At 41.8% G+C, this 15,202-nt stretch overlaps 2 protein-coding genes across 3 annotated transcripts in view; both read left to right on the top strand.

Annotated features, from left to right (window-relative positions):
* CLIP1 (CAP-Gly domain containing linker protein 1) overlaps positions 1–10,135 on the top strand; it is a 124,157-nt gene extending 114,022 nt beyond the window's left edge. The window contains 5 exon segments of the mRNA XM_079943608.1: positions 4,534–4,651; positions 4,729–4,879; positions 5,419–5,468; positions 7,556–7,680; positions 8,464–10,135. Of these exon segments, the coding sequence (XP_079799734.1) occupies positions 4,534–4,651; positions 4,729–4,879; positions 5,419–5,468; positions 7,556–7,680; positions 8,464–8,689 (670 nt within the window). The 3' untranslated portion in view covers positions 8,690–10,135.
* Positions 10,136–12,034: 1,899 nt separating this feature from the next.
* VPS33A (VPS33A core subunit of CORVET and HOPS complexes) overlaps positions 12,035–15,202 on the top strand; it is a 28,736-nt gene continuing 25,568 nt past the window's right edge. For both annotated transcript variants that reach the window (XM_079943607.1, XM_079943606.1), the window contains exons 1-2: positions 12,035–12,202; positions 14,690–14,755. In XM_079943607.1, coding sequence (XP_079799733.1) covers positions 12,101–12,202; positions 14,690–14,755 — 168 coding nt within the window. In that variant the 5' untranslated portion in view covers positions 12,035–12,100. The remainder of the gene's footprint in view (positions 12,203–14,689; positions 14,756–15,202) is intronic.

Raw genomic sequence — 15,202 nt, 5'->3', positions numbered from 1 at the left:
ACTGATGTAATCCCTTTGCATTTATGTAGCCCTTGAAATTCACAAATTTCTCCTATCTCTAAACAAACCACTGAAATATATGGTGGGGCTTGCATTGAAAAATGATGAAACTAAAACCCCCCAAGTTAGGCAACTTGGCCAAGAGCTCAGATGCAGACACAAGGCCCAGGACTTCAGATGTTTACAAGGGCTCTTTTCTCACTGTACATCTATTTATGTTTACTTTTTAATCTCTTTTAAAAATAAAGATGCTATTGCTTTGTCAGTCCTTTTCATGTGACTTTGACTAAATTACATGCCTCTCAAAATGTGATTAGACATGTGACTTTTTTCACGGCTTAAAAAGATAGAACAAATTTGGGTACTTGTCCATTCCTCTCTTCTTATCTCACCCTGCTCCCATTTTAGGTCCTGGATAATTATTACTCTTAATCAATAAACGCAGATAAAGATGATATTTTTTCTGGGAGTGAAAAATGTTAAAACTTAGTTTCTTATATTTAGAACTTTTTTAATCAAATTGTTAATTAATCCTCATGGAAAGTTATGTCTCTTTCAGAACTCTGAATGCAAAGATATTTTAGCTAATATTTTGGGGGCCTTAAATAGCTTCTGAAGGTCAGTTTGGTAAAGGATTCGTATAGGTCTATGTGTGTAATAGTTAAGTACCTGTAGCATAGAGTACTAAAAAGAATTGGATACTTTCTTAATTTAAGAATCTGGAAAGTACTTAAATCATGAAGATATTTGAAATGTAGTGGTTCATGCAAGAACCGAGATCTTAGCCAACAGTTTAATTTAGAGGTGAGAACTGAACATACACAGTCAACATAGTATATGATTGCTTCATTCAAACTCTGTTGTTCATTCTGTTGAAGTGCAGTACTTACTCCTGATGTAGGGTGAAACTACTTATCGTTAAGAAATTAGTATCACCCTTTTGTACTTTGTCTTTTTGCTATCTAGCATCGAATTGCAAGCAACACGTAGTATAAGTTTTTCTCTTAGCTTAAAAGTGTAATTATTTCTTTGGGAAAGTGGTCTCCAAGTTAGGGAAACCTCTTTCAGAACAGGTTCCAACACGTCTGGTAGATAAAGCAGAGCCAACCTGGACCGCTGTAATGGATGGAAGTAGAGACGTGTGTCCCTCTGGCCAGAGAGCCTACAGCAGATTTGGGAACCTGTTTGGCTCCCCTCCCTTCTCTAGGCTTTTTGATGTCCTAGAAGGAACTCCAGAGCCATCATCTTAGCTGTGGACTTGTAGAGTCAGGATTAATTCTGTGTGTGTCAAGGCAAGATTCCTGTCAGGAAGGAAAACTGGCCGACGGTCCCCGTCCACCAGTCCTGAAGAGGTCACTGCCACTCCAGCTCATTCAGCTCACTGTGGGTTGCTAACTGTCTGACTGTCTCCAAGCTTGCGCTACTGATCAATGCTCATTTCACCCCTCTCTTTTCCCTTTCCTACTCTTGCTTCCTTTGCTATATCTGTGTGTCTTTAATGGTAAGACTAAAGAAAGTCTATCCACGTTATAATAAATAAATTTCATATATTTTTAGTAAACAAAATTGTTGTATATATTTTTTGGCTGCCTTTGTCCCTCTGTGTCTTGCTTTTGTTTTGTAAAATATTCTCAGCGGTATATACATACACACACGCGCACACATATCTTTTTTATATCTATATACAGCACAGAACTTCAGTGCAAATTGAGTTCTCCTTACTGCATTTGCAGTTCTCTTCATGTTCCTAATATTTGGTTCTTGTTATCTTGCATTTTTAAAGCTTGCCCAGTAACACTTTAAGGTATTCGCTTCATTACTGGAATTTCTTTCTTATGTAAGTAGTAAGGAAAGAATCTGGGTAATATGTTCCCTTGGGGGAAAGATTTCTGGCCCCTATAACCCTTCTTTCATGTTATGTTTATCTTCCCTTCTTGATACTTTTAGTAACGCCAAGTCACTGGGGCCAGCATGGCTTTAAAGTAACACAGGCCTTACTGTCAATGCGATGTGTGACTCAGGTGTCAGTGATGCTGGCATAAATGGTTTAATTTAGCCCCTCTTGGTTTGCACGGTGGGATTTGGGCTTAGAAATCACCTAAGATGGTAACATTGAAGACCTGTCACAAAGATGAGCTGCCAGGGTCTATTTGTCCCTTCATTTGGTGTACACAGCACGAGTCAGGTCCCTTTTTTAACCACGCATCTTTTGACAACTTTTGTATGAGAAACATCTGCTTGCCATCTTCTTAGAAAGCAGCCTCACTTAGAGGGTGGACGTGTGTGGCCATAAGCAAAGATACCTGCTCCTCTTTCCTTCTGCCGGCTGATGACGGCCTCATCCCTCCCTAACACGAAGAACCTGTGAGAGCTTGACTAACTAGAGTCCTGATTACAGCAGAATCTAAATCTGTTAACCCCCAAATCCTGGTATTTCTCAGTAAAAGCATTTAAAATCGCATCTTTCAAATTTGAGTTGGATTTACAAGTGAATCTCTTGAAACGGTTTTTATAATAGAGTGAACTACCAAATAAGTTTAATAGAAACTTAAAGAGCCCAAGAGTTATTGAATCTTTGGATAAAATCAGATATTTACTTCCCAGGTGGAAAAAATGCCTGTGTACATTCCTTTCACTTAAATCTTTGGGGTTTTGTTTGTTTGTTGTTGTTGTTGTTTTTACTTAAACAGGATCCTATTTCCTAGCGAGGTGTTATGCAGTTAGTAATTTAACAGCACCAAGTGTTCATATAATGCTTGGGTGTTGAATTCAAGACATTTTCTGTAAGTCTCAGATTCTTTTCTTACTACTTATTCTGGGGTGGAAGTGTAAGCCACACAATGAGATAAATACAACACTTATATTTTTCATCTTTGTGTAGAATAGAATTTCAGTTTACCATAAACCATGAGAATTCTGTAATTCGTGTGCCGGATATCTTGGGTCTCACTAACCAGACAGACATTCTGCCATTTCTAACCTGGGCCTCAGTTTCCAATCCCTCCAGTTGGTTCGAAGACATACTGAACCACTACATGCTCTGCATTCACCCAGCTACTTCTAATAGAACCGGGAGTAATTTGGTTTGTTGTGGTTTAAGCCATGAACTCTCACTGATGATTATCTACGTGGATGCAAATGAGTAGGTTGTATGGCCTGAGGGCTGGCCAGGAAATTTTTCTCCAGCTGTGTTTTCCCCAAATATTTTTGTGATACAAGGTCTTTTTTCCTCTTGTTTCACACTGCATGTCATTTTTTAAAAACTTATTATTTCAAAATCTGAGGTTTCCAGAAGAGCTGCAAAGGTCGTACCTGGAGGTCCCACATTCCCTTCACCCAGCTTCCCCTCACGGGCACATCTTACATCCCCTGGTCCTTTGATCCAAACTAAGAGAGTAACATTGGTCCAGTACTCTTAGCCAGCCTCTAGACGTTGTTCATATTTCCCCAATTTTTCCATTCATGTCTTTTTTTCTCTCCCAGGATCCAGTCTAGGAGACCACAGTGCATTTAGTTGTCCCATCTGTGACAGCTCCTCAGTCTTTCCTTGGCTTTCGTGCCCTTGGCACGTTTGAATTTTCACCACAAAAATTTAAATACACTCACACATTTATAAACACATAGTAGCCTGCCCTCTGGGGTTGTCTCCATTGTGTCTTGCCCTCTTCCCCTGTCTTCCCTTCATCTTTCCCTTTCTTTTCCCACTCCCCTGACTCCAAGATAAATGTTCTCGTCTCCTGGAAAGCCCGGTCCCCATCCCTGCGCTGATAACCAAGTGCTGGGTCGGCCTGAGAACATACATCCCGTGTGCTGACCTTCTCCCTCCAGATGCCCCTTGGCTTCCATTCTACACCTGGAAATCCATCTTCACATTTCCGTTCTAGCCTTTATGTCATTACCTTTGATTTCTATGAGCAACTTAATGTCTGTCCTCTTCAGAGTCTATGGACGAAAAGTAATAATCCTTCCGTTTGAATAGTGGTAATAATCTCTGCTACTGTTTTGGCCCAGAAGATCTCCAAAACACACTCTTGGAACTTGCTGAAAGTTACTGAAATTAGTGAGAACCAATCGATACTTCCAGCATAAAACTGCTCTGCATGACATCTGTATAATCGCTTTGCATGTGTGTATTTTAATTGTTGGTATTGCTTGGTAATGATTTATTCAAGAAGTAACAGAATTCATCTGGGGGGGTTAGATTTTTAAAGTAATTCTTTGGGGGTGCAACAGTCTTGTTTTTTAATTCTGCGTCTTCCAAAGTTATTAACTTGTTTCTTTAAATTCATACGGATACAATGATATGCAGATTCTGGCATGTCTCTGCATAGGTAAACTTTTTCTCCCCTCACAGTAAGTAAAATTTCAAGTAACATTCTGCAAGCGTAATAGCCTTAACCCCCTGTAAAACTTCCCCGTGATACTTTATCCCTGTAAATTAGCTAAAGTTAATTGCGCGTTTGTTCTAGGACAGTTGTCCACTGACCGCTCTCTCGGTTGATTTCTGGAATTTTTAACTCTTTGGTCTTTTAGAGAATCCAAGCTAATAAAAGACGCAGATGAAGAAAAGGCTTCCTTGCAGAAATCCATCAGTATTACTAGTGCCTTACTCACAGAAAAGGATGCAGAGCTGGAAAAGCTGAGGAATGAGGTAGAGTACCACCTCGGGGACCCTGGCGGTACCCGTCCGTGTTCCGACCGGAAGCTAAGCCAAGCCGTGTGTTGCAGGTCACAGCGCTCAGGGGAGAGAACGCCTCCGCCAAGTCCTTGCGCGCAGTCGTTCAGTCTCTAGAGTCCGACAAGGCGAAGCTTGAGCTCAAGGTAAAGAACTTGGAGCTTCAACTCAAAGAACACAAGAGGCAGCTCAGCAGCTCGTCAGGTAAAATGGCCACGTGCTTCCTCCCGACACCGCTGCTTCCCGCAGACGCGGGGTTCGTGGCGGGCGCACCCTTTGTAGGCGGCTGCTGCGCCGCGCCGACGGGGCCGCTCTGTGCCGGGCCCGCCCGCCTGTAGTCGGATGAGGCCCCACGCAGAGGGGCGCGCCTGCCGGTCCCCACTTCCGGACCTTCCTGTGGTCCTGAGCATCGGCAGAAGTTTGTATAAGACAGTGGGTGATAACTGCCACCCCAGCAGCAGCCGCGGCTTCTGCAGGTGCCCTGCCGGGGAGGAGGAAATGACAGCCGTGACCGTGACCGGCGTTCCTCCCCGCAGCGGGCCGGCCTGAGAGAGGACGACCGTGTCCGAGGGGTCCAGAGAGGAGACAGGAACTTCAAACGTGTTCTCAGAGAGGCGCATGTGCGGATTCCACATGAGAATGTGTTTCTAACACTGGCCCTTTCAATGCAGTAACAAGGAAATAAGATTGCAATTTTTAAAAAATCCCCCCTCCACTTTTTTTTTCTTTTTTTTAAATATAAGGTAATACTGATACTCAGGCAGAAGAGGATGAAAGAGCCCAGGAGAGCCAGGTAATATTCCTTCCTTTTGCTTTGCTTACTTGCTATTTTTAAAATATAATTTAATCTTTTGAATAGGTAATGTATTCATATGTTCTAAACATTAAACAACGTTAAAAATACGTACAGTAAAAATAAAAAAAAAATCTCCCTCCAAACACCATCTCCTGCTCAGTTCCCAGCCCCCCAAACAGGTAATCAGGGTTATTAATGTCTTTTTTATTTTTTCAGAGATTTTTAAAGTGTACATACAAGCCAAGATTAATAGTCTTTCCATCTCCTTTTTTTTACACATATGGGGGCATATTACATAAACTGATCTGCACTTCGCTTTTTATAGCTGTATAGTATTCTGTTATGTGGGTGTACCGTAATTTAATCAGGCCTTATTGGTTGACATGACATTTGGGATGTTTTCTGATCTTTTAGGTGTATTATAAACAATGCTATAATGAACTGTCTTGAACACCTATCATTTTACAGATATACTAATATTTCTTTAGGATAAATTCATAGAAGTAGAATTGCTCCATAAAAGGTTCCTTCCTCATCTTTACCTTAAAAAGACAGGGCTCTTGAAAACTGTTTCCTAAAGCCAAAATTATCAAAATAGCCTTAGTTTTAAAAATGGTATTATATGGAGGCAAACTATTCTGTTTTTGGAAATGTATAGCCCACAAGCAACAAACATCTATTTTCAATTTTTATTATATATTTTGGACATACTTGTCTCATTCAAAATTCAAAGGTACGAAAGCCTTCTTTCACTTTTAAATAAAAGAGAAACTCAGCGCATTAGTGATTTGTTTTAGTTATGACATCTCCTTTGAAAGGCATGTAAGGATTCAACGCACAGCCTAATTTACCCTGAATAGCATTGTCTCTGCTTAGTTTGTATGTCTGATGAGCACAAACTTAATTCACAATGTTTTCTCTTTCCCCCTTCCTTTCCGCTTCCGTTTGTTTCATCTGCCACTGCCAACGCTTTTCTTCCAATCAGCAAATGGTTTGTTTTATGTTTCCTAATTTGTGAGCACGTGTGTGTGTGTGTGGTTTCCCACTGTGCTTACATCCATTTTGTGGCTTTTTCCCCCCTTTCTGATATGTATCTGCTAACAGGGTAAAGTCTTTAGAAAATACAGTTTGAGAAGTGAGATGAGATTCAGTGGGTCTTGCCTTCAGTGGCAGAAGGGAGATTCTGCAGAGAATCACAAAGCTAGTGACTTCTAGCTTTGTCTCATAACTGCCCCAGCAGGAGAAAAAGGCCAGACATTTCCTTAAAAAGTGGATGTGTATGTATGAGTATACACACACACAGACGTATTTTTTAATACTGTAAAATGGGATTTTTTTCCCCAATGGACATTTAGAGAAATGAGACCTTTGTATCTGTGGAAGAAGGAAGAAACTTACGGATTTTTTTCTTTTCTTGGCTGCACCGTGCGGCATGTGGGATCTAGTTCCCTGACTGGGGATCGAACCCTCGCTCCTTGCATTGGAAGCGCAGAGTCTTAACCACTGGACCGTCAGGGAAGTCCCGAAACTTACTGTTTTTAAATTAAAGTGCCCTTGCTTTGCCAGGTTAGGACAAGAGCGTTTCCTCCTGGTGGGCAGTCATCTCGTTATCCCACTGCCCCAATTCTGGGCCCAGGTGGCCTGAATGCTGCCCCTTCAGTGTGTGGCCACACCTCCTCAGGTGAAAGAGAGCTTAAGCCTTCTCTTTAAAACGCCTTCCTTTTTCTCTGAAGACCTATTTACCATCCCACCATGACTAATAAGTGAGTGTTAAGTCGTAGTTGGAGGAGAATTTCCATGAGCTTTTTGAAATCTACAGAACATAAAAGTCCTGGCTTAGTTGTAGTTTAGTGTAATAAGTAACTGGTTACGCTTTCTGTACAGTGTGTGTGTGTGTGTGTGTGTGTGTGTGTGTGTGAACATAATCTAAAACACGGTTGAGTCATGGCTGCTGTGGGCCCCTGCGACTCCAGCATATACTCTGCAGCCACAGCCTGAGAGTGTACTTGTAGACTTCTTGATGCTCCAGCGGACACATTTCAGACATTTTACACATCTGCTTTTGTTTTTTCCTAAAAAATCAGATTGATTTCCTAAATTCAGTAATAGTGGACCTTCAGAGGAAGAATCAGGATCTCAAGATGAAGGTGGAGATGATGTCGGAAGCAGCCCTGAATGGGAACGGTGACGACATGAACAATTATGACAGGTATTTCACGTCCAGCGATACTGAGCAGAACCTTAGTTCCATCTAAATAAATGTGTGTTTTTAAAGTTAGTTCTCCAGACAGAGGACAAATATCGCATGATATCGCTTCTAGGTGGAATCTAAAAAAATGGTACAAACAGAAATAGAGTTACAGATGTAGAAAACAAACTTACAGTTACCAGGGGGTAAAGCGGGGGGAGGGATAAATTGGGAGATTGGGATTGACATATACACACTACTGTATTTAAAATAGATAACTAATAAGGACCTACAGTATAGCACAGGGAACTCTACTCCATACTCTGTGGTGACCTATATGGGAAAAGAATCTAAAAAAGAGTGGAATTATATACATGTATGGCTGATTCACTTTGTGTACAGCAGAAGGTAACACAACATTGTAAATCAACTATACTCCAATACAAAATTTTTAAAAAGAATATATATGTATAACTGAGTCACTCTGCTATACAGCAGAAATTAACAAAACGTAAATCAACTATACGTCATCAGTAAAATTAAAAAAAAAAAAAGGCTCTCCAGTGGATTGGAGAAACAGTTGCTTTGTGGTCATTTGGCCATAAATTGACTTCCACAAATCTGGCAGGAGAGTGAAAATGGTTTGATGTGAAAATTTAAAACGTGGACCGTAGTACTTAAACACTTGAGGCTCCCAGACTTGGCCGTAATTCTTGCTTGTTTTTTGTTCATTACAAGTGATACTGTCTCTTGAATTTCTTCTGATGGAGATGAGTTTCTGATTATGCACATTAACATTTGTAGTGATGACCAGGAGAAACAGTCCAAGAAGAAACCTCGCCTCTTCTGTGACATATGTGACTGCTTTGATCTCCACGACACAGAGGATTGTCCTACCCAGGCACAGATGTCTGAGGACCCCCCCCATTCCACACACCACGGCAGTCGGAGCGAGGAACGCCCCTACTGTGAAATCTGTGAGATGTTCGGGCACTGGGCAACCAACTGCAATGACGACGAGACTTTCTGATGAAGCCTCACATCCAAAACTGGGCTTTCTCAGATGCACTAGCTTAGGCAACTGACCACCAGCATTGTGTGTGCAGACTTCAGGAGAACTCATGTTATTTTGGACCCCCCATCAACAAATCTAAGAAAATATTTTGATCTTCAACAAATCTCCCTTTTAGTCTCCCCTTATAAGTTTATCAGTTAGAATAATCAATAGGTGAGTTTTCACCTCTGATTTTGTCTTCTTGAATTTAAAAAGTATTAACAAGACATTGCACCAGATGCCATTACATTAATTGTCCCTAGGGAGACCTCAGAGAACGACTCCTACCCTCACAATACCTTATTTAAGTAACTTTAAATTATGCTGTTACTTTTCATATTTGCACTAAAATATTTCCAGGCTGCGTTTGTATATTTAGATGTTTTGGTTAAACTTTGACACTGGAATGAGTTGAAAAAATGTGCCACTTTGCATATTCATCTACTCATTTAAAATATTTTATACTTAAAGAAATATCTGAGCTCTTTGCACTACCTGATATCAGTAGTGCCTTTATTTCAGGCTTGATGATACTTAGGTGTGATTATAAAATCATGAAACAGGTAAAGGGAGGGGGAAGCCCCCAAACTGCTGTGGGGACATTTTATAATCTCTATGCTGCACCCACTTACTCTTCTATGGTGTTTTTTGTTTATTGGTTTTGCATAATTTCAGCTTCTATATATTATATGTATATATTTTTGTAAAATCTCTATTTTGGGAAAAAACATATACAATGTGTCTTTCTTTTCAGATTTTTACCTTTATGAAAAAGAAAACACTTAAAATGTTCATCAGGACCTAACAGACTAGGCCAGAAATAGCATCACGTGGCTTTGCAGCTCCTTGTTCTTTGTGTTTTCATTCTATTTCTTTATCAGATATAAATAACTGGGAGAATTCTCTCCAGATTTTTTTTTCCTTCTCCAGCAGATAGCCCCAGCAGTCAGTTAATTAGATAATAAGCCACTATAAAACACCTAAATTAACCAATCTACAATCTTTACACGTTTTTTTTTTTACTGTGTTTTTAGATGAATGTACGATGAGAAATTCAACATTAATAATTTTGGATTTTCTTATCACAAAAAATAAACTGAAGGACCTCAACCACAAGAAGTTTATCAACCAGTTTGAATCTATTTATCTTCATTTGAATGTCTCCTAGAATGTGTAAAAAGTAATAAATAAATGTATCTTCCATGAGACATGTATAATAAGAACTTCTATAATTGTATATATGCCTTTGATGTATTTTCCTCTCAAGATTATCAACTATGTGTTTGACAAGTGAAAAATCTGTAGTCAGTTGAAATTTGGGGTTATAAACATATTATAATAGGAACTGTTTCACAAACACAATATGTAAAGCAATATTAAAATCTGAGCAAACAAGTGTTCTGTATCTACTTTAATAAATGGTTATTCTTTTTGGCCAGTGTAGTAAACTGGTATTATTCTCAGGTTTATTTGTCATAATGGTTTTTCTTTAAGTGAGCGAGCACTAGAGACCCAAATAGCAATTTCTACTGCAGTCTGTTGATAAACTGCTTTTAAGAAATTATCTCAAAGCATTCTATGACCCATTCAGCATAAGATCAATACCCAAGGTGGTTACCCGTTGCTATGTCTCACTACGTTACCTGACAGAAATGTAAGTGGCACCAGGTAGTACCCACTACCTATTACAGCATGAAGTTTTGGAAGGAAACTCTGTGAAAGCTGTTGTGGTATTTTCCAAAATGATAACTGAACCAAGCAATCTGTTTTATGAGCTCTGACCCCCCCCCCCAACACACACACAGGTAGATATTTCCAAAGCAGAGTTACCAGCTGAACATTATTCTGACCTAAAAATAACCCCGACAGTGGTCCTTGACTTCAGCTTTGACCGAATTGATGAAAAGACTCAAAACTATGAACTACATTTGTTGTGGTGACCATTTCACAACATATACGTATATCAAATCATTATGTTGTACACCTAAAATTAATATTAAATATCCATTATATCAATTAAAAATACATTTTAAAAGGAAAAAAACTCGAACACTAAACAAGTCTGTGATATTTATAGGGCAATTGCGGTAGTACTGCAGTATCACCAGTTGGGTCTTTACACAAATAAAACACCTCTGTTGATCGTTTAGAATCCGGGTCCTGTTTGCAGAGGATCGTTTATCATCCGAGTCTTGCTCGTTTGCACCCACGCATGCCTGAGAGTTCGCTAACCGTGGGTGTGCCCTCATTTACCAGTTCAGGACATGGCCTGCTGAGCTCAACATTTATTCTCCCAGATGGTGCTAAAATAATACATGTTCTCCGTTGAGCAAAAAACCTGCGCACGTGAGAAGAGTTTGTGATACAGGTTGAGAAGAATCCCTGTGAACTAGGGCATGGAACAGTCTACACGTGTGGAAACATGTTATTTTAAAATTAAATGTCTTTGATAGAGTCAAGAAGTTGAGAGTGGAAGTATGTAAATATGTATAGTTGGTTACTGTATCATCTCCAAATTCCGCTCTTTGCTTATTCATACTCCATGGTAATTGCTTAGCGAGTCCTTTCTTAGTAACAGTGTATAAAGGGTTGAAGGGAGCCAGGCAAGACCAGACATTTTCAAGCCCCTTTCACCAGATCCCAAATAGCCAATTTTACACCTCAAAGTACTGAAACGGATATATCTTCCTAATAAGTTATTTATTTAGCCATTATTAAATAACAGGCACCCTGCTAAGCCTTTTACATTAAATCACACGATGTAAATTACATCCTGTTTCACCCTCGCAACTCACGAGGTAACATGCAAATTTTACCTAGATTCCACATCGAATAGTATTTGTGTGAAATACCATGTCGCGTGAATGTCTACTAGGAAGAGCTGAACAGACAAGTCACTCAAGGTTCCCTCAGCCCTTAGCCATCTTTGTAGATTTTAGCCGACAAACCAAAAGGGCAAAGCGCAGGACCTTTTTGATTGCTATAATTTAAAAGATTTCCATTCAAGTTTAGCTTCGTTGCCACCTTACAGCGCGTATGCTTGCTGCTAAGATGAAAGTCTCGATTTTTAAACGGGACGAGTAGGATCCGGTCTCTGCCCTTAAACCCAATTCTCAGCGCCCAACTGAGGTGCCCTGGACTGAGGCGGGGTCTGGACGGGTCTGTCGCTCATGGGGAGCCTCGGAACCCACTCAGTGGAAGGAAGAGGCGGGCGCTAGGGCCTGGGGAGAGAGCAGCAGACACCCGCCGATTCCGGTTTCCGGGTTTGGCTTGCTGTCAGCGGCCCTCGTCACGTGAACATGCCGTCACGTGACAGCGTCTGTGGGCCTCGCGTCGGGGTAAAGCCGATCCGGTTGGATTGCAGGGAAAAGAGAGCGGTGGGGCAAGATGGCGGCGCACCTGTCCTACGGGCGAGTGAACCTGAACGTGCTGCGCGAGGCGGTGCGTCGCGAGCTGCGCGAGTTCCTGGACAAGTGCGCGGGAAGCAAGGTGAGGGACAGTGCGCGGCGACACCGCCCTCCGGCGCCGTCCGGCCTGGCCTGATCAGGTCCTTGACCGCCTGGGCTTCAGGTGTACGAAGTTTCCTAGGGCTTCCAGGAGGAGAGCTGGCGGGAATGCTAAGTCGGGGAGAGGGGCCCGCTGCTGGGGCCTGGGGCGTCCAGCCCGCAGTCCGCGTGGCATCGTGATTGTTTCATGGCAGCAGAATAAGCCACCGTGCTGTCTCAGCCTCTAGTGAACCAGCTTGTGGTCAGGTCGAGGGGCGGATCTGGTGTCCCCGAGCTCCCACCCCAGACACGGGAACTGGTGATGCGGGCCCGGCCCAGGGACGTAGCTGGTCCAGTGTCCATTCATTACAAAGATCATATGTGTCGTTACAAATCATACCCTCAAAAGTATGAAGCACCAGCACCTTACAACCTGCTGCTCCCTCGGATTATGAGAAGTTGTAGCTATTTGAGGTTTTAACGTCGGCTTCCTTAAATAGTATTGTTCCTCCTGTTAGACGGTTATTAGCACCCAGCTCACAATGGAATCAGAAACCGTAGATTAGAGACTTCATAGGATTTCTTTTAAGTGGTATTACCTCTCCTCTCTCCCCTTAGGATTTATCAGTCCCTCTAAGTAACTGGCAATACAACTCTGAAGAGAAAAGGAAAATTGGGGGAACTCAGGAATCAGTATTAGAAAAAATAGGACCTCAAGAGGTAGAGTGGATGCTAGAAGCAATTGAAAGAAAACAAAAGCAGGCTAAGTCCTACGTGCCCAGTTCAAGCTCAGGAAATAAATGTGAAATCTGAATGAGATCATGGATTGTATCAATGTCAATATCCTGGTTGTAATACCTATTGTACTATAGTTTTGCAAAATGTTGCCACTGGGAGAAACTGGGCAAAGTGTACTAGGGGGTCTCTGTGTTGTTTTTTACAACTGAATATTAATCTACAGTTATCTCAATAAAAATTTCAATTAAAAATGAAAGAAAAAGAAATCACACTGGAGTTTAGCAGTGGTAGGGCCCCAGAGACTACCCTGTGGGGTCATTAAGTCCTAGGTTGGAGTCCTGACTCCCTTATACTGTGTACGTCCAAGTTCCTTATATGGCCTTGGACATTACTTAAACTTTCTGAGGCTTTAAAAATTTTCTCTTCTGGGACTTCCCTGGTGGCGCAGTGGTTAAGAATCCTCCTGCCAATGTAGGGGGCACGGGTTTGAGCCCTGGTCCGGGAAGATCCCACGTGCTGTGGAGCAACTAAGCCCATGCGCCACAGCTACTGAGCCCACGTGCCACATCTACTGAAGCCGGTGTGCTTAGAGCCCGTGCTCCGCAACAAGAGAAGCAGCCACAATGAGAAGCCCCCGCACTGCAACGAAGAGTAGCCCCTGCTCGCCGCAACTAGAGAAAGCCCGCATGCAACAAGACCCAAAGCAACCAAAAATAAAAATTAATTAGTTTAAAAAATAAAGTACACAATTCAATTTAAAAAAATTTCCTCTTCTGTCAAAATAAGATTTGTAATACCTATATCAGAGGTTTTAATTTTTATAATTCGATTATATGATACTTATATATAAAATACAAGTTGAGGACTTCCCTGGTAGTGCCGTGGTTAGGAATCCGCCTGCCAATGCAGGGGACACGGGTTCGAGCCCTGGTTCATGCCGCAGAGCAACTAAGCCCTTGTGCCACAACTACTGAGCCTGCGCTCTAGAGCCCGTGAGCCACAACTACTGAGCCCGAGTGCTACAACTACTGAGCCCGAGTGCCACAACTCCTGAAGCCCGTGCACCTAGAGCCTGTGCTCCGCAACAAGAGAAGCCACCGCGATGAGAAGCCGTAGCCCCCGCTCGGGAGAAAAAGCCTGCGTGCAGCAAGAAAGACCCAATGCAGCCAAAAATAAATAAATTAATTAATTAAAAAATAAGATAGGGCTTCCCTGGTGGCGCAGTGGTTGAGAGTCCGCCTGCCGATGCAGGGGACACGGGTTCATGCCCCGGTCCGGGAAGATCCCACATGCCGTGGAGCGGCTGGGCCCGTGAGCCATGGCCAATGAGCCTTCGCGTCCGGAGCCTGTGCTCTGCAACGGGAGAGGCCACAACAGTGAGAGGCCCGTGTACCACAAAATAAATAAATAAATAAATAAATAATAAAAGTTGAGTTGTTGCAATTGGCAGTTTCCATATGGTTCAGTCTAATAATAATACCATGGCACAGATACACAGCAAAGTACCGTCCTTGTTTCCTTTGAGGACAGTGACTTGGTCTTAACTTTCCCATTTACCACCAGTAACATCACTTACCCTGATGCTATTTTTTTAAGACCTGTAGGATATGAATGTGGCCAGAGCCAGTTACAATCTTTGTTAATTCAGACTTTGAGGCCAATAGTCCTACTACGTATGACTGCTATTTTCTGTTGGTATTGTTGAAATTCCTGATATTAACTGTAATGAGAGAATGTTTCTCCCCTCTTACAGGCAATAGTTTGGGATGAGTACCTCACAGGACCATTTGGCCTGATTGCACAGTATTCACTACTGAAGGTAAATGAGCTATTTGGGTTTTGTTCAGGGATTGATAATTCTGTACTTTAGGGACCTCCCTGGCAGTCCAGCTATTAAGACTCTGCGCTTCCACTGCAGGGGGCGAGGCTTCAATCCCTGATCTGGGAACTAAGATCCCGAATGCCGTGAGTTGTGGCCATAAATTTAAAAATTAAATTAAATTTAATTAAAAAAAATAATAATTCTGTACTTTAGTAATAATAATAAGTTTACATCTCCTCCTGAGTAGTTGGCTTGCAAGGCTGTTTGGTTTTTATGAACACCGATACCAATGCCTGGCTAACATTTTGTATACAGCAGTCCTTCGGCTGATGATTCTATACTGATCCTAATTACTAGCATTGTATTATGTGACTGTTACCTGGTGTCTTTGATAGTGCATCACGTGACAGTCATTTAAATTCAGCTACAGTAGCAGTGACTTCG

The sequence above is a fragment of the Stenella coeruleoalba genome (genome assembly GCF_951394435.1).
Source record: "Stenella coeruleoalba genome assembly, chromosome: 14".
NCBI classification, from domain to species: Eukaryota; Metazoa; Chordata; class Mammalia; order Artiodactyla; family Delphinidae; genus Stenella; species Stenella coeruleoalba.
Note: the sequence above shows the minus strand (reverse complement) of the source record. Positions and strands in the feature narration are given on the sequence as shown.